The 16320-nt window shown below is 50.7% G+C and overlaps 7 protein-coding genes across 7 annotated transcripts; 4 read left to right on the forward strand and 3 right to left on the reverse strand.

Moving 5' to 3' along the window:
• Positions 1-208: 208 nt before the first annotated feature.
• N7498_005295 (acyl-CoA dehydrogenase family protein) lies at positions 209-1578 on the reverse strand (the record flags this gene model as incomplete). Its single annotated transcript, XM_058452357.1, has 2 exons — positions 209-1498; positions 1552-1578. The coding sequence occupies 2 exons, from the start codon at positions 1576-1578 to the stop codon at positions 209-211; spliced, it is 1317 nt and encodes a 438-aa protein (XP_058308895.1).
• A 400-nt stretch (positions 1579-1978) lies between these two features.
• N7498_005296 (CaiB/BaiF CoA transferase family protein) lies at positions 1979-3655 on the forward strand (the record flags this gene model as incomplete). The annotated part of the gene is made up of 6 exons (XM_058452358.1): positions 1979-2152; positions 2203-2274; positions 2356-2531; positions 2595-2692; positions 2746-3420; positions 3474-3655. The coding sequence occupies 6 exons, from the start codon at positions 1979-1981 to the stop codon at positions 3653-3655; spliced, it is 1377 nt and encodes a 458-aa protein (XP_058308896.1).
• Positions 3656-4322: 667 nt separating this feature from the next.
• Positions 4323-5304, reverse strand: N7498_005297 (N-acyl homoserine lactonase family protein; the record flags this gene model as incomplete). The annotated part of the gene is made up of 3 exons (XM_058452359.1): positions 4323-4931; positions 4982-5129; positions 5180-5304. 3 exons carry the CDS (start codon positions 5302-5304, stop codon positions 4323-4325), a joined length of 882 nt encoding a protein of 293 aa, XP_058308897.1.
• A 1897-nt stretch (positions 5305-7201) lies between these two features.
• N7498_005298 (Dabb family protein) lies at positions 7202-7711 on the forward strand (the record flags this gene model as incomplete). The annotated part of the gene is made up of 4 exons (XM_058452360.1): positions 7202-7220; positions 7315-7401; positions 7464-7599; positions 7651-7711. The coding sequence occupies 4 exons, from the start codon at positions 7202-7204 to the stop codon at positions 7709-7711; spliced, it is 303 nt and encodes a 100-aa protein (XP_058308898.1).
• A 167-nt stretch (positions 7712-7878) lies between these two features.
• Positions 7879-9364, reverse strand: N7498_005299 (tRNA maturation protein LHP1). Its single transcript, XM_058452361.1, has 3 exons — positions 9036-9364; positions 8222-8970; positions 7879-8164 (listed from the first exon to the last, which is right to left on the reverse strand). Exons 1-3 carry the CDS (start codon positions 9327-9329, stop codon positions 8068-8070), a joined length of 1140 nt encoding a protein of 379 aa, XP_058308899.1. The 5' UTR covers positions 9330-9364; the 3' UTR covers positions 7879-8067.
• Positions 9365-10158: 794 nt separating this feature from the next.
• Positions 10159-12625, forward strand: chsD (chitin synthase D; the record flags this gene model as incomplete). Its single annotated transcript, XM_058452362.1, has 3 exons — positions 10159-10212; positions 10263-10429; positions 10489-12625. 3 exons carry the CDS (start codon positions 10159-10161, stop codon positions 12623-12625), a joined length of 2358 nt encoding a protein of 785 aa, XP_058308900.1.
• A 662-nt stretch (positions 12626-13287) lies between these two features.
• Positions 13288-15686, forward strand: hsp88 (Hsp70 chaperone Hsp88; the record flags this gene model as incomplete). Its single annotated transcript, XM_058452363.1, has 4 exons — positions 13288-13362; positions 13476-13507; positions 13584-15027; positions 15081-15686. The coding sequence occupies 4 exons, from the start codon at positions 13288-13290 to the stop codon at positions 15684-15686; spliced, it is 2157 nt and encodes a 718-aa protein (XP_058308901.1).
• Positions 15687-16320: the final 634 nt, after the last annotated feature.

The following is a 16320-nucleotide window of genomic DNA, read 5'->3' on the forward strand; positions in this document are numbered from 1 at the left end:
GACCGATGTCGACAAAAAAGCCAGGCTTCTCCACATCCCCAAACGGGAAACCGTCGCGGAGCTATACGAGCTACACATTGTTGTTTGATGCAGGCTGAGTCACTAAGAACAACGGTAACGTTACCAAGGTAGGTTCGACGCTTAGGTATTGAAGTCAATTTCCTTCGGCTGTTCCTCCTCAGATCCAGGGACCATACGCCACACCTCGTCAGTATGACTTTGGCAAGCCCAGCACCCGTTCACCGATGTAGTTACAGATCATTTCCCGGCTGACTGGAGCGATCCTAGGAATAAACACCTCACGTAGATACCTTTCCACATGATACTCCTTCGCATAGCCCATCCCACCATGCGTCAAAACCGCCCTCTCACATGCCTCAAAAGCAGCCTCAGCGGCGAGATATTTGCCAGCATTGGCATACTCGCCCCCTGCATATCCTTGGTCGTACATGCGCGCCGCATGATAGATCATAAGGCGTGCAGCCTCCAGCTTCATCCAGCTATCTGCGAGAGGATGCTGAATGGCTTGATTTTTTCCAATTGCCCGCCCAAACACTTCTCTTTCCCCCGCGTAGATGGCTGCCTTTCTCAAAGCAGCGTAGCCGAGGCCCAAGGCCTCAGCTCCGATGAGGATGCGCTCTGCGTTCATTCCGTGGAGAATGATCTTGAATCCATCGTTTTCTTTGCCGACCATGTCGTTGGCTGGTACCCGCCAATTTTCGAAGAATAGGGTATTGGTATCGACGGCTGCTCGGCCCATTTTTGGAATCTCCGTGATTTCCACGACGGAGGGGTCAAGGTCGGTGTAAAACAGCGAGAGGCCTTGCGATGGCTTTTGCACCTCGTCGAGGGGTGTGGTGCGAACTAGGATTAGGATCTTCTGAGCATTTTGCGCAGTGGAGATCCATATCTTCTGCCCGGATAAATTATAATAATCGCCATTCTTTTCCCTTCGGGCAAGAGATTGTAGCTTCAGAGTATCAAGTCCGTTATTTGGTTCAGTGACCCCGAAACAGGCTCTCTCTTTGCCCGCAATTAAAGGTTCAAGCCAACGCTTCTTTTGTTCCTCGGTCCCGAATTTGACAACTGGTTCTAGGCCGAAGATATTCATATGTACGGAAGAGGCAGCGGTCATTCCTCCTCCTGACTCGGAGATTGTTTGCATCATCACGGCTGCCTCAGCAATGCCCAGCTCCGAGCCACCATATTCGTGTGGCATGCAGATACCAAGCCATCCATCTTGAGCTAGGGCTCGATGGAAATCAGCGGGGAATTTCTTGAGTTCGTCTTGCTTCAACCAATATTCGTCGGAATAATTGGCGCAGGTCTTAGTGATAGCCTCGCGTACGGTTCTCTGTGATTCTGTCAAATCGGTATCGTGGTTTTGAAGATATTCAACTGCTCGTGCATGGGTGTGGGCATATCGCCGGCCTTTGTTAGGACCGATAAGCCGTTCATAATAAGGCCTCAGCACGGAATTTGCGATTGATGCCCGTGACTGAAGGTCGCGTTAGCATTGATACCTCCAATCGGTGAAAGGGAGTAACTAACGGTCAGACCCCGTGCCAGAGATGCCATGATATTTAGTGGTTCATCGCCTACGGAAAGCCCAAGTGATAAATTTAAACCCCAGTGTTAGACAGACTGAGTGTGAGGACTGATCATCGCCGAGAAATACCGAGGTCACTCTTCTTGATGCGTGTTCGGGCGAAAGTCCGAAACCGCACAGTGGCATTCTGGGCTTTGGTGCCGAACCCCGAGGATGTCCGGGGTGAATCCCCGCACTATTTGGTGCGCACTATTGGGCTTGGAGAACGTATCCCATGTGAACCACACTTCGAGAAGACCTAGGTTTTTGGGTAACTCGGACCTAGATTACCTTTGACTCTGCAGTTCTATGGGTATTACTAAATCTAGTAACGTCTCATGACCTATCTCGAACCGCCAGACATCTAATCTCTACAGGTAGACTTTGACAATGTATAGCCTTCCTCGAACTGTTGGAAGACTGCCTTCACAATGCCTTTTGAGGCAAACTCTCACGACTTCCATTCGGCTGAGCCTACGCAGGAATCATACTTCGACAGCCAAAGCCACCTCTGCCGGTCCACTCGCTGGGGTTAGAATTCTGGATTTGACTCGTGTTCTAGCGGTAAGAGACCTTTGAGAAATTGCGGGCTGAACATGTTAATAAAATGAAAGGGTCCATTTTGCACACAAATATTGGCAGACTATGGTGCAGATGTGATCAAAGTCGAAAATCCACAGGGAGGAGTGAGTCTACAAGTCTCATTCCTATTTCATTCCCAACAGCCCGATAATGCGGGCCTTCGAAATCACTAATACTGCATTTAGGACGACACTAGACTCTGGCGTGAAGCTGGAGAGGAAGCTATTTGGAAACCAGATGCTTCTAATACTTCCATCTACTTCAACACGATCAATCGAAACAAGCGCTCGATTGCGGTTAATTTGAAGAATGAAAAAGGGAGGGATATTATCTTGGGCCTTGCCCGCAAAGCAGACGTTATGTAAGTCTCTTCGGAAATTGAAGCATGTTCATCTGGTAGAAGATACCTAACAAAACGCCATAGAGTGGAGAATTTCATCCCCGGGAAGTTGGACAAAATGGGCCTCGGTTACGATGTCTTGAAATCTATAAACCCGTCTATCATCTTAGCGAGCATTTCCGGTTTGTTCTTTCTTTAATTTCCCTCGATTATGGTTCCTGACTACCAGTTCCAGGCTATGGTGCCGAGGGACCGTATGCACAGCGTGCAGGCTACGACGTAATCGGGGCAGCCGAGGGCGGTTTGCTCCATATAACAGGAGAGGCAGATGGCCCTCCCACAAAACCTGGCGTCGGACTAATGGACATGTGCACCGGCCTGTACCTTCACGGTGCGATCGCGTCGGCATTACTTGCACGGGAGAGAACGGGCCACGGACAAAAGATCGGCACCTCGTTGTTCGAGACCACTGTCTCGATTCTCGCCAACGTAGGAATGTCGTGGATGAATCTTGGAAAAGAAGCGCATCGTTGGGGCACAGGCCATCCAACCATCGTTCCATATGAGGCTTTCAAAACAAAGGACTCGTTTATTGTTGTCGGTGCGGTTAACAACAGGCAGTTCAAGACGCTTTGTGGTTATCTCGGCAAGGAGGAATTGTGTACTGATTCTCGATTTGTGGATAATAATGTTCGAGTTCAGAATCGGAATGAACTGAAGCACATACTGGATGGACTCTTCGTGCTCAAGTCAACGAGTGAGTGGGAAAAGATCTTTGAAGGGAGTGGGATGCCATATGGTCCAATCAACAACTTGGAAAAGGTCTTCTCACACCCACAAACTACGGCGAGGAACATGGTGCAGACTGTTGAGCAATCCGAGGCCGTGTCAGGAAACGTCAAGGTTCTCGGTAGGTCATCATGGAAAAATATGTGGTACTACGACTAATGACTTATGCTACAGGAATGCCCGTGAAGTTCAGCAAATCGAAACCATCAATCAGAGAAGGACCGCCTTCCTTGGGTCAGCATACTGACGACGTGCTTCAAGAACTTGGACTTACGTCGGAAGTGATATCGCAACTACGCAAAGGAGGAGTCATTGGAAATAGACGTGCTTCGGAGCCGGCCATTGTTACCGTTTGACACAATTACCGAATTACAGCATTCATGGGTAGAGAAATATCGTCTAAAGCAATCTCCTGGTGTTTTAAATTCACAACTGGGTAACTCTTTCGAATGTCGACAGCGTCATAGCTGTAAAAGTGGAGCCATGGTGCTGCCTCCTTTGTACTACGTCTCTTGACTTGGATTTTATTTCATGATATATACGCTCTTCCACGGAAAAATCGATGTGAATACCAAGGGTGGATGGTATGGGACGGTGCTCCAAGCAGCCTTAGCTCAAGGTCGCCAAGAGATCATTCAGTTGCTCCTAGACCCAGCCTACGCCCTTGTATCTTTAGAACATGGCTATGAGAATGACGGATGTTATAGAGAGCTCACATGTAGGCTACTCGGCTGATTCTCTGGAACTAACCCGATGTCTATGGGATGTCCCTGTGTGGAATGAGGCCGCTATGATAATACAGCCCTCTGCGGTGCGGTTCAATTCCGCAAAGACACGGATTCATTGGCCATATAGCTGATTGAAGTACGAAAACATCTTTTGGGCCCGAAAAGGAGGATTAAGTCTCTGGGCAGCCCTTGTACGTCTGTCACTTTTGCGCAGCTGTCATCAAGCGACAGATTGCTCTGTTGACATTTATATAAAATGGAACCAAGAGTATCCTAATTTCCCAACGGGTCCATATCATTCGTAGAATGCTTTTTCAGTCATATACTTAGCTGCAACATCTCTATCATGACCAAAAATGAGTTTCGCGTTGAAAAGCCTCTGCAGTCGTCGAATCATGTTCAGGCTGCGAACCCATGCAGTATGATCCCGCGCAAGCCCACCGTGCGGGTGGCCTTGATCATAGTTCTCCGCGACATGAAATTGATCGGTGGTCCAAATGAAAGTGCCATCTTTCTCAAGATTGACCTGCATTATGCATAGTCCGGGTGTATGCCCGGGTGAATGGTGGAGAGTAATGCCCTGGAAAAGCTCCAGCTGCGATTCGGTGAATGTGTTCCATTTGAGTCTGTCGAGGAGCATATAGTTTCCCAAGTAGACGCCCAAGTCTGCTCCAGTTGCTACTGCCCAACAGGCGTGTTTGAATTCCTCCTCGTGGACGTAGATCGGCACGTCGGTGTCAACAAAATGCTCGAGACCGCCGGCATGGTCTAGGTGGAGATGACCGATAACTACCGCCTTAACATCTTTGATGTCGTTCCCGGTGGCTTTGATCGCAGCCGGCAGTTTTTTCTCCTCGGAATACTCGATACGAGGGAAAATGTCCGTCACCGGGGCTGGCCACATCTACTTCAGCGTTAAATTTGCGAAAGATAAGAGGGTTCGAGTGAACATACCACTTCTAAGTCTTCTGCGCAACCGGTTTCATATAGAATAAGACCAAGTCCAGGGTATTCGATTAAGGCTGAAAGAACGACTAGTTGACGACGTTTATTCTCCGGGTTCTTGTTAGATAGCGTGCTGGTATTGCCGCCACGAAGAATCCTGCCATTCGCATTAACGTCTTGAAACTAGCTTCAAACGCGCAAACCTACCATGACTCGTCTGCCTCCAGGGTTCCCAGGTCCAGGATACGCATCTTGGTCCCAGGAGGACAATTAAAAGCCGGGACACCAGCCGATGCTACCAGACGAGCAAAATCTGCCGAGCCACTCATCATTGGAATATTGCAGAAGAGCAAATTTGAAGAAATGTTTTGTTCTTTTTTTTGAGAATGTGAAGAGATCCAGTGTACTGCAAATATAACAATGGCTAATATGCGAAGTACTCCAGATGATGAATTTCACTCGGGGCGACGGGACTCGAAGGGAATCAACCCTAGGGTATATGGGTGGACGCTACCGCGGGGATTTAGGGAACTAAGTTACCTGGAGCTCCTTACGGCCGAACGGTCCGGACGATCTTATGCGGGGTGAGTTGTGATGACTCGCTGATCTGATCGGCCTATACCCCGTGTGAGAGAGGCACTCGGGAATTCTCCGAGGATTTACACCTCCATTCGGCCTGCAGTAAATAGACAGCTGTCACAACGAGGGGGCGTACCACTGATTCAACGTTAAATCGAAGAAGCTGCTTGTACTCTTCGATACCTGAGTACCGGATTTCGTCTGCCACTTCTTCTTAGCATTCCCTTCCATTTTAGTGCTCAGACCGCGCCGTTTTTTGTGTGATTGATTACTCTTAACCAGTTCAGGAACCCTACAAAATGATCATCTTTACGTCTCCCAATTGTTCCATACCTTCGCTGCTTGTAACACTCTGACTCATTCTGTTTATTTTCTATTTTGCTTTCCCTTTGCAAGGATTCTCATTCCAAGAATATTCATTGTCGAGACTCCTCACTCACTATGCGTCTATACATTGACTTTTATCAGGTAAGTCTGAGACATTGCTTAAAAACTGTGATGAACATTGGTGGAGTTTCAGGAAAATAGGTGATCACTGCGTCTGAATAGAGTTTTGAGCCACCCACACCCTGTCAAGCGACTCCCAGTGACTACTACCATACTTTGGCTGCTGTATATTTTTTGTATTTTTGATCCTTTCGAATTGCCTATATATTATAGCCTACTAACTAAGGACCCTTCACCTAGACCTTCTCTACCCTATTTATTGTAGATCCTGAAAGAATCCTATGACCACTGCCCTCTGCGTTTGCTTCATACCATCAACAATAACTCATTCGCACGAGAACAAGGAAAGTGTACACACCTACAGTAGCCCCCAAGCCTCCTATAGAGCTCCATACCCTTCCATTGTAAATTGGTTCCAAGGCTTTGATAATAGGCGGGATTTATCTTTGAATAGATATGACCTAGATCTGAGTTATGCAAATATCTGGCCGACATGCATGACGTCCATTCCTACTTTTGGTCCTCTATTCTCCGCCTTGATGGCCTAATCCAGCCCTTTTCTTGTTTGCTGTTGGAGAATACGTGTCGTGGTTAAATTACCTCCGAATCTTTTGCGAAACTCAAGGCTTAGATTACGGTGGCTATGACGAGCGACAAGTTCTGCGAGCTGCTTCCCGGCAGACTCGGTGATGAATTCGCTCACAATGTACTGTTTGCGTTGGAGTTTGGGTACGGAGGTATCGATCCTGCAATAGTATGGCCTGAAACGGTATGTGGAAAACCCACTCGATCTTGTTGCCGCTCAGCGACGTGGATGACCTCTCTATAGTTGGTCTAAACACGACTTCGTTCCGTGAATATTGCCAGGAGACTGATTTTTTTAATTTTTCTTCATTTTCTCCGAGATAAGATTTCTAGTATATCGCAGAAATTGCTTAAGTGGAACAGCACGCGCCCATAAAACGGCCAGGTACTTGAACCTGAACAGTCTCAATTGACCAAAAACTATAATAACAACGGATTTCATAAGGACACGTTCAACAAAAGGCACATCAAGTTGCTGAGAAATCGGAGCTTTCCCGACCTTCCCGATATCCCCCCCGCTCCGGCAGATCGGCACCATCGTCGTCATACCATATCCCAGCTTTTGCATCTGACATCTTTCGCTTCTTCGCCCCTTTGAGACCGATTCAAATAAACACCATGCCGGTATACCACGTCGGTATGTACAAGTCCCAATTCATCTTTCTTCACTGAATGCGGGGAATTACCGTTAGCAGTAATATCAACTCTCGGAGAACTGACCGACCCTGCAGTGCTTTTCCGCCTTAAGCCGGACGTGACTCAGTCGCAAATCGCAGTATGGTCGCAGATGGCTAAGGATATGGTCGGCAAGATTCCAGGTGAGTTGACTGTACTGAGTCGTTCAAGGGACATCAACCAATACCTCGTCGCAACGAGTTAGGTCTCGTCTCATTGGAGGCTGGCCAGCCTCTGTCGATTTGCATTCCCCGCGCTCGTGGCTTTGATATGGGACTCGTGGCTGTCTTGGAGAAGGCCGAGGACGTTGCAACTTATGCCGTGCATCCGGCTCACTTGGAGTAAGATGCTGCGTGTTCACTGTAGGAACATATCGCTGACAATGCCTGTAGAGTTCATAAAATGAGGGAAGAGCTATGTGACGACACTTTGGCTTATGACTTGGAGTTTTGATTGCGTGCCTGTGCACCAGAGTGAAGAAGGTCTCAGGCTGAGCCTGAAACTACTTTAGACATGATCAATATGAGTATGCTTCCTATTAAAGATCTCTTGGGTAATCACTTCCATGGTAGGTCATTCTCGATCTAGAATCCTGGAAGGTCACAATTTATCAAAATATTTGACGGTAACAGTGGAAAAGATTTGGAACACATCTACATCGTTATGAACCGAGTGCTATTAACGCCGATGGGGGTCCGCCCCATAAAAACCACCTAAACACAAGGGATGAACGTTTCGTAAAACTTTTGGTTTCCGCCCATTAACCGAGGAAAAGAGAGACCGTAGAAAAGTGCGATGCTGATGGTGATTTACTCCTTGGCATCCACCTTCTTGGCGGCGCGGTCACCATTTGCCTCGCCGTCGGCGGAACGCTTCTGACCGGTGCTCTGCACAACGGGGACACCACTAATTGCAGCTTTGTTAGCAGATTTCTTCTCAAGTGAATGCGCACTCGTAGCTTACCGAGAATCCTTCTGCGCCTCACGGCTTTCCTGGAAGCCGTTCTTCTGGTCGTCGTTGCGACGATCCCGCCAGTCGCGTTCGTTGTTGCGGTCACGACCGCCACGGCCACCACGGCCACCACGGCCACGACCGCCACGGCCTCGGCCGCCACGACCCCGATTGGCGCTAGGGTGCACCTTGCCGGCCTTGATCTCCTCCACTTTCTCGTCGCAGTACTGCTTCTTGCTCTTGATGGTCAAGTCCTCCCCTTTCCACTGAGGCTTGGGGTCGAGAGCCAGGAACGCCTTCTGCTTCTCCTCGTCTTCAAACTCAACAAAGACACTGCCCTTGAAGACCTTGTCGTTGGTACGGCGGAGACGAACAGCCTTGATGGGGCCATAGGGCTCGAAGAAGGCCTCGATATCGAGCTGCGTAGTGGGCTCCTCGGAACCAAACCGCCCGAAGCCCTTGGCGTAGATGCTGCGGGGCATGGCCTTGTCCTCGAAGACCTTGATGGCATCGGTGTTGTGTTCCTGGCTAACGGACTCGGGCAGAGGGACCTTGCGCTTGACTGCGGAGTCGTTGTCGACCAGCTCCAGAGTCTCGGAAGACTTGAGTGCCTCGACGATAGCGCTGAAAGGCTGGAAGCGGCGCATGCGCTTAAAGGAGTGGAGAATGCTCAGAGGCACGGCATTGTTGGTGCTGCCGCCGACCTTGGAGAAGAGGAACTTGTCCATGGGGAGGTTGGAGTCGGAGAAGTAGAACTCGACCTGTTTCAGGCTATGTCAGTGGACTGTACCAAAATGCGACCATTCTGGATTAGATTCTTTCTTACCTGCTTGCGGATCTCAACGGGGTCGTCGGTCTCCTTCTGGGTGGAAGGGTCGAACTTGGAGTTGTTGACCTTGTTACCGCGCTGATAAGGGCGCTGCTCGCGCTGCTGCGACTTCTCTTCGGACTGCTCGGACTTCTCTCCCAACTTGGCGGCTTCAGCGACGATGCGCGCCTCGTTAGCGTCCTCCTGGCCGGCGTTCTCAGTGGAAGGCTTCTCCTCCTTCAGCTCTGCGAGAACGTTCTGGACATCCTGTGCGGACTCCGCGTTTACGGTGGTCTTCTGCTCCTCAGACATGGTTGTGAATAGAGAGTATAAGGCGGTTACGGTCGGATCGAGGTGACAAGGTCACTGGGCGGGAGGATGACTCGTCGGAGAGGATGACTCAACAGTCGGATAAGCGATTGGTTCAATGGAGTGGGTGCGGAGAGCCAAATGAAGCTTGCGAATGAGTTCCTACGCGCAAAGACAATCAATGCGCTCGTAGTGATCAGTCTGAAAGAAGAGAGCTCAGCGGGGAGCGATTTTTTTTCGGCGCGCGGGAGCTCCGCTGATGCCTCAGGCGGCAAGTCTAACCCGGATGGGCTTAGTGCGTAACGAGGAACTATACGAGTGACAGCTGCTTCAAGTTATCAATTTGCGATGCTTGGATAATGACAGAGAAATCGAGATGGAAATGGAGTGCATAGAGCATAGAAAGTTCTAATTACAGTTCGTGGAAAGTAACTCGAAGCCCTGGTGTGGAAACCGTTACGTACGTGGGCAACTAAAGTCATCGCGCCTGCCATGCAATGCCCGTTGTTTCAACTCTCGACACGCGATCGACTCGACATTCACTTTTCTCTACCTTTACCTTTCCCCGATCAAAAGCCTTACATTTCAGTATCATCATACCGTTATTACAAATCTTTCAAGGCCTTTGCCCGGTGGCAGCATCTCGGGGCTCCGGTGGCTTCACATCCCTGGCCTTTGATTCGAATTCCTCACCAGCACCCTGCTCATCGATTTCAACTACTCCACCTTTACCCCCTGGTTGATACAGATTCTCATATTCCATGTATTGAGTAAGCAACTCATTGATTGTGAGGCGCAGCAGACACAGTCAATCATCCGTTTGGCTGCCGAGATGGAGGGAGATACTGGGTCAGGGTTTGGCCCTGTGAAGTTGGCCACCAAGGATGTACGCTCTCTTTTGCCTGTCTACGAGAGCTGTGGCTAACCAAATCTCAGATAGTGTACCTGTCCATCGTGGGGCCGCTCATGCTGGCAGCTTTCTTTGAGTGGATACTATGGCTTGCAGCATTCGTCTACTGCCTAATCAAGGTCTACCAGAAGGCCGATCATTGGAGTATACGGGTACTTGCGGTGGTGATGGCGGTTCTTTTCACCTTGTTGCGGTAAGCGATGACAAATGAATCCTTACTCAGTACAACCCACTGACGACCCTGACCGCTAGCTTGGCCTTTCTTCCCGTGATGATTGTGACACTGCCTCTTCCAAGCCAAGTGTCCCGGCATCTTCCTCCTCGTGCTGTCTACTTCTTTCAGTGGTTTGCATTCTGGTCATTTTCGATTCTTCTCATCGGGCCATGGCTCATGTGTGTGTACCGACTCGTCACCAGCTCGCTAGGGAGGAGAAAGATAGTCAAAAACGATTTGGATGAGCGTACTGCCCCGAAGACCGTCGTTGTAATGCCGGCTTACAAAGAGGAGCCCGACGTTCTGATCAAGGCAATCGACTCCGTGGTGGATTGTGACTATCCCGCTGGTTGCATCCATGTCTTTCTGTCTTATGACGGCGGTGGAGTGGATGAGCCATACCTGCAGGTGATTCAACATCTTGGGATCCCCGTGTCTCTGCAAGAATATCCCTCAAGTATCGACGTGGTATACAAGGGGGCCCGAGTTACGGTCTCGCGTTTCCCTCATGGAGGAAAGAGAAAATGCCAGAAGAACACGTTCAAGCTGATCAACAATGTCTATTCCAAGTACATAAAGCGACATGACGATCTTTTTGTATTGTTCATCGACTCCGACTGCATCCTCGACCGGGTGTGCCTCCAGAATTTCATGTATGACATGGAGCTGAAGCCGGGGAGCAAGCACACCATGCTGGCCATGACGGGCATCATTACTTCTACCACGAAGAAGAACAACCTTATCACGGTCCTTCAGGATATGGAATACATACATGGACAACTCTTTGAGCGCTCTGTCGAATCTGGCTGTGGGTCTGTGACGTGCCTCCCGGGGGCCTTGACCATCCTGCGCTTCTCTGCCTTTCGCAAGATGGCCAAGTATTACTTTTCCGACAAGGCTGAGCAATGCGATGATCTCTTTGATTTTGGAAAATGCCATCTCGGCGAAGATCGGTGGCTCACCCATCTGTTCATGATTGGTGCCAAGAGACCGTATCAGATACAGATGTGTATGGGTGCCTTTTGCAAGACCGAGGCTGTGCAGACTTTCAGCAGTCTACTGAAACAGCGACGTCGATGGTTTTTAGGGTATATCACCAACGAAGTGTGCATGATCACTGATGTCCGACTCTGGAAACGCTACCCGCTGCTGTGTTTGGTTCGCTTCATGCAAAATAGTATCCGGACCACGGCTCTACTGTTTTTCATCCTGGCCATTTCTCTCATGACAACTTCGAAGAAAGTGGCAGATCTTCCCATCGGTTTCATTGGGGTCTCTCTTGGGCTGAACTATCTGCTCATGTTTTACTTCGGCCTCCAGCTCAAGCGATTCAAGGCCTGGCTATACCCGCTGATGTTCGTTCTCAACCCTTTCTTCAACTGGACATACATGATTTATGGGATATTCACCGCTGGACAGCGCACCTGGGGTGGGCCACGTGTCGATGCCGCCACCGCTGATGATCATACAACCCCCGCTGAGGCGATTGAGCAGGCCAAGGCACAAGGCGACGAATTCAATGTCGACGTAAACACCTTTCGCACCAGTCTCATACGCCGAAGGTCCGTCCCAGTTCGCCCTTCGCAGAACGTCGAAGGGCGCTTCACGCCCGCTGAGCAACTTCTCGACGGCTTCTATGTCAGCACCAACGAGCCCGGCCCATCTCGGGCGCAGTTCTCGGGCCCTCTGCCAGATGATCCTTCGGTTTACTTTCCTCCTCATGTGTTTCGCAACTCGGTGGAGTCGGTGTTCAGTGGGTCTTCAGATGCTGGCTCTAATTCAATTTCGCTGCCACATAATGTGGAGAGCCTCATGAGTGAGGAAGACCAACGAAAGCTCTACTACGCCCGTCAAGCTCGAGCATCAGGCGGCTCGCCAAAATCTGGAGAGGAGGATAAGATGCATTTCGGGAAGGCAGGCCGTGGCGAGATACATTCCACTCCTCTGGGGCCTATTATTGTGAACTCGAACAATGTTGATACGGGCGCCGCCAAGTCATTCGATCACCGGGATGATTCTGCCTTGAAGTGTCAGTCATTTGCTCGGCCCCCTGATTCTATTTTGAGTGACCGGGGTCTCCGATGGAACTCCCAAGGAGCAAGGACAGCAATGGAAGGGAGCGGAGAAGTTCTAGGAAGGTCAGTGAGCTTTGCTACACTCGGTGAGATGGTGTAGTAAGACGATACATCTGGTGCCTGACGTCAAGTCCCTTCTCGTCCCACTTTTCTCTCGTGCTGCACCGTGCCTTTCGACACGTTGCCAGGCCACAATCGTATTCTTATAGGTTGTTCCATATCTCCTGGTAAAATTCATTCCCATGACTTGTTATCTCCTGGTCTTCTCACGCTAGAATTGTGTCGTAAACTGTATAAGGATCCCTAGGGTAAAGCCATCCACATTTCATACACAAGGGCATTTGATTGCAAGTGGAGCGCTGATATCATTACATAAGACCCACCGGAAGCGGTGGGTTTTCAATTTTTTCTGCCTTCGCCTCTTCTGGCGATAAGGGGTCCAGCACCCGCCAGAAGGTTCGATGGCCACGCACAAGGTCGGATGATAAGCCGTATATAGCTAACGCCCTGGTATTAGTCGCCGCGTAGTCAGTTGTATTATTCCGTGTGTCTACCGTTCTCCTCCTTTTTTGGCTCTCAAGAAAAAAAAAAAAGAATTATTCAGACCGCTTGGAAAGACAGCGGTTTATCACCCCGCCAATAATAAGTGGAGTGGCGTGCAAATTCTCCCCTCCAAACTTCTCTTCCGTTCTTTGAACCACCCTTCCTCATACTCCCACCCACCCATCCTCCCCCCGTTATACCCCCCATTTTCTTCATACAATGAGCGTTGTCGGTATTGATCTCGGTGCGCAGAGCACCAAGATCGGTGTTGCCCGGAACAAGGGTATTGACATTGTACGTATCGCCCCGCCAGTGTCCAACCTCGCCGGATCTTTCTTCCAACTGCGACCCCGGTGAGAATCGCAATGAGGAATTGAAGCTAATCATGAGTCTTACTCGTCTAAAAGATCACCAATGAGGTTTCCAACCGACAAACCCCGTAAGTGATGCCGCCCGCTGCCCGATGTCGATCACATTCAGAATTTGAATCGCTGACACGAAAATTTTGTGCATAGATCCCTGGTCGGATTCACCGCCCGCAGCAGACACATCGGCGAGGCCGCCAAGACAGGAGAGACGTCGAACCTGAAGAACACCGTCGGCTCGCTCAAGCGCCTGATCGGCCGCACGTTCGATGACCCCGATGTCCAGATTGAGCAACAGTATAACTCCGCGGCCCTCTGTGACGTCAATGGTCTGGCCGGTGTTGAGGTCAACTACCTTGGCAAGAAGGAGAAGTTCACGGCAACCCAGCTGGTTGCCATGTTCCTGACCAAGATCAAGGACATCACCTCCAAGGAGCTTAAGCTGCCTGTCTCCGATGTCACCATCAGTGTCCCCGCCTGGTTCACCGATGTCCAGCGTCGGGCCATGATCGATGCGGCTGACATTGCTGGTCTCAATGCTCTCCGTCTCATCAACGACACCACCGCCACTGCCCTCGGCTACGGTATCACCAAGCTGGACCTGCCCGGTCCCGATGAGAAGCCCCGCCGTGTCGTCTTCATCGACATCGGTGCTAGCGACTACACTGCCTCTATTGTCGAGTTCCGCAAGGGTGAGCTGAACGTCAAGGCTACTGCCTGCGACCGTCACTTCGGTGGCCGCAACTTCGACGTCGCCCTGACCGAACGCCTGGCCGATGAGTTCAAGGAGAAGTTCAAGATCGATATCCGCACCCACCCCAAGGCCTGGTCCCGCACTCTTGCCGCCGCCGAGAAGCTCAAGAAGGTCCTCTCGGCCAACCCGCAAGCCCCCATGAGCATCGAGTCTCTGATGGAGGACACCGATGTCCGCACCATCATGAAGCGTGAGGACCTCGAGGAGATGGTCAAGCCCCTTTTGGACCGGATCACCGTCCCTCTGGAGCAGGCTCTCGCCGAGGCCAAGCTTACGGTTGAGGACATTGACCACATCGAGATGGTCGGTGGCTGCACTCGTGTCCCCGCCATCAAGGAGACCATCAGCAAGTTCTTTGGCAAGGGCCTGTCATTCACCCTCAACCAGGATGAGGCTATTGCCCGTGGTTGCGCTTTCTGCTGCGCTACTCTGTCCCCGGTCTTCCGTGTCCGTGACTTCTCCGTCCACGACATCGTGAACTACCCCATCGACTTCACCTGGGAGCAGTCCCCCGAGATCCCCGACGAGGACACTAGCCTTACCGTCTTCGGCCGCGGAAACGTCATGCCCTCCACTAAGATCCTTACCTTCTACCGCAAGCAGCCCTTCGACCTCGAGGCTCGCTACAGCAACCCCGAGGGCCTGCCCGGCAAGGTCAACCCTTGGATCGGCCGCTTCTCCGTCAAGGGTGTCAAGGCTGATGCGAACGACGACTTCATGATTTGCAAGCTCAAGGCCCGTCTGAACCTTCACGGTATCCTGAACGTTGAGTCTGGTTACTACGTTGAGGACATGGAGGTTGAGGAGCCCATTCCCGAGGAGGGCGAGAAGGATGGCGATGTAAGTTCTTTCACCTTTCATATCTTTGTTGACCACACTAACGATACTTATAGGCCATGGACACCAACGGTGACGAGCAGCCCAAGAAGACCCGCAAGGTCAAGAAGCAGGTTCGCAAGGGCGACCTGCCCATTGTCTCGGCTACCGGCGGTACCGACGACTCTGTCAAGCAGGCCTGGGCCGAACGCGAGAACGCCATGTACATGGATGATAAGCTCGTTGCCGAGACTGATGAGAAGAAGAACGAGCTCGAGGCCTCCATCTACGAGCTCCGCGACAAGATCGACGGTGTCTACTCCGATTTCTTCAGTGACGATGAGCAGAAGGCCAATGAGGAGAAGGAGAAGCTCCGTTCCAAGCTGATGGCCATCGAGGACTGGTTGTACGAGGAGGGTGACGATGCCAGCAAGTCCGTTTACGTTGCCAAGATGGACGAGATTCGCTTCATCGTTGGCCCCGTCATCCAGCGCTACAAGGAGAAGCAGGATGAGGAGCGCCAGAAGGTCCTGAAGGCCGAGGAGGAGGCCGCCGCAAAGAAGCGTGCCGAGCTCGAGGCCAAGAAGGCTGAGGAGGAAGCCAAGAAGGCCGAGGAGGCCAAGAAGGAGGCTGACGCCGAGATGAAGGACGCCCCCGAGGGTGAGACCGAGGAGAAGCAGTAAACGTGGACGCTTACTGATATTTTTGGGAAACCCGCCCGGCACTCCATTGAATTGGAGGTGCCGAGCATGACGACGAAAAGGCTTCAAGATGTTTTCACGGACCTAGACGCGATCAACGAACGTTGATCTCATTTTTTTTTGTTTAATGGCAAACAGTTATGATGTAGATCGTTTTTCTGGATGAATAGATGAATTGGATCATGCACGATACTCGAGAAAAGTAGGCTAAATTGGCGGATCATCGCGAACCGGTGTTCCTGTTGGTATTCCTGGTGCGATCGGCAGCGCAAGGCTGAAGGTTTAGCCACTGGCCCCGATACTGTATCAGTCTAAATTAACCCTATCTTGTCCTACTGATGTCAGATTGCATGTAGGATTCTCCTATGTTTTACCCGAGGCCGATCGAACTGAGAGATGGTTCATAACTTGAATGGCGGTCGGCTCCGAAACTTTGTCATCTATTCTACGTCTAACCAGAATACGTATGACGTACTAACCTCCAAAAACATGGCATGTCATGCCCGTTCAGCGGAAACCCCAATGCAGAAAGGTGTGGCGTGCTCGGAGTTCATCATGATCCGACTGTGAATTATTAATGATTAATGTACTAGTTAAAAGGACTAGCAGGTTTCTC

The sequence above is a fragment of the Penicillium cinerascens genome (assembly GCF_028974065.1).
Source record: "Penicillium cinerascens strain IBT 15544 chromosome Unknown contig_5_segment0_segment0, whole genome shotgun sequence".
Taxonomy (NCBI): Eukaryota; Fungi; Ascomycota; class Eurotiomycetes; order Eurotiales; family Aspergillaceae; genus Penicillium; species Penicillium cinerascens.

Coding starts and splice junctions, on each gene's coding strand:
- N7498_005299 (XM_058452361.1), bottom strand. CDS start 9,329: ATGTCTGAGGAGCAGAAGACCACCGTAAACGCGGAGTCCGCACAGGAT. Junction 8,971..9,035: donor CCGTTGAGATCCGCAAGCAG/GTAAGAAAGAAT, acceptor AGCCTGAAACAG/GTCGAGTTCTACTTCTCCGA. Junction 8,165..8,221: donor GAGGCGCAGAAGGATTCTCG/GTAAGCTACGAG, acceptor AGCTGCAATTAG/TGGTGTCCCCGTTGTGCAGA.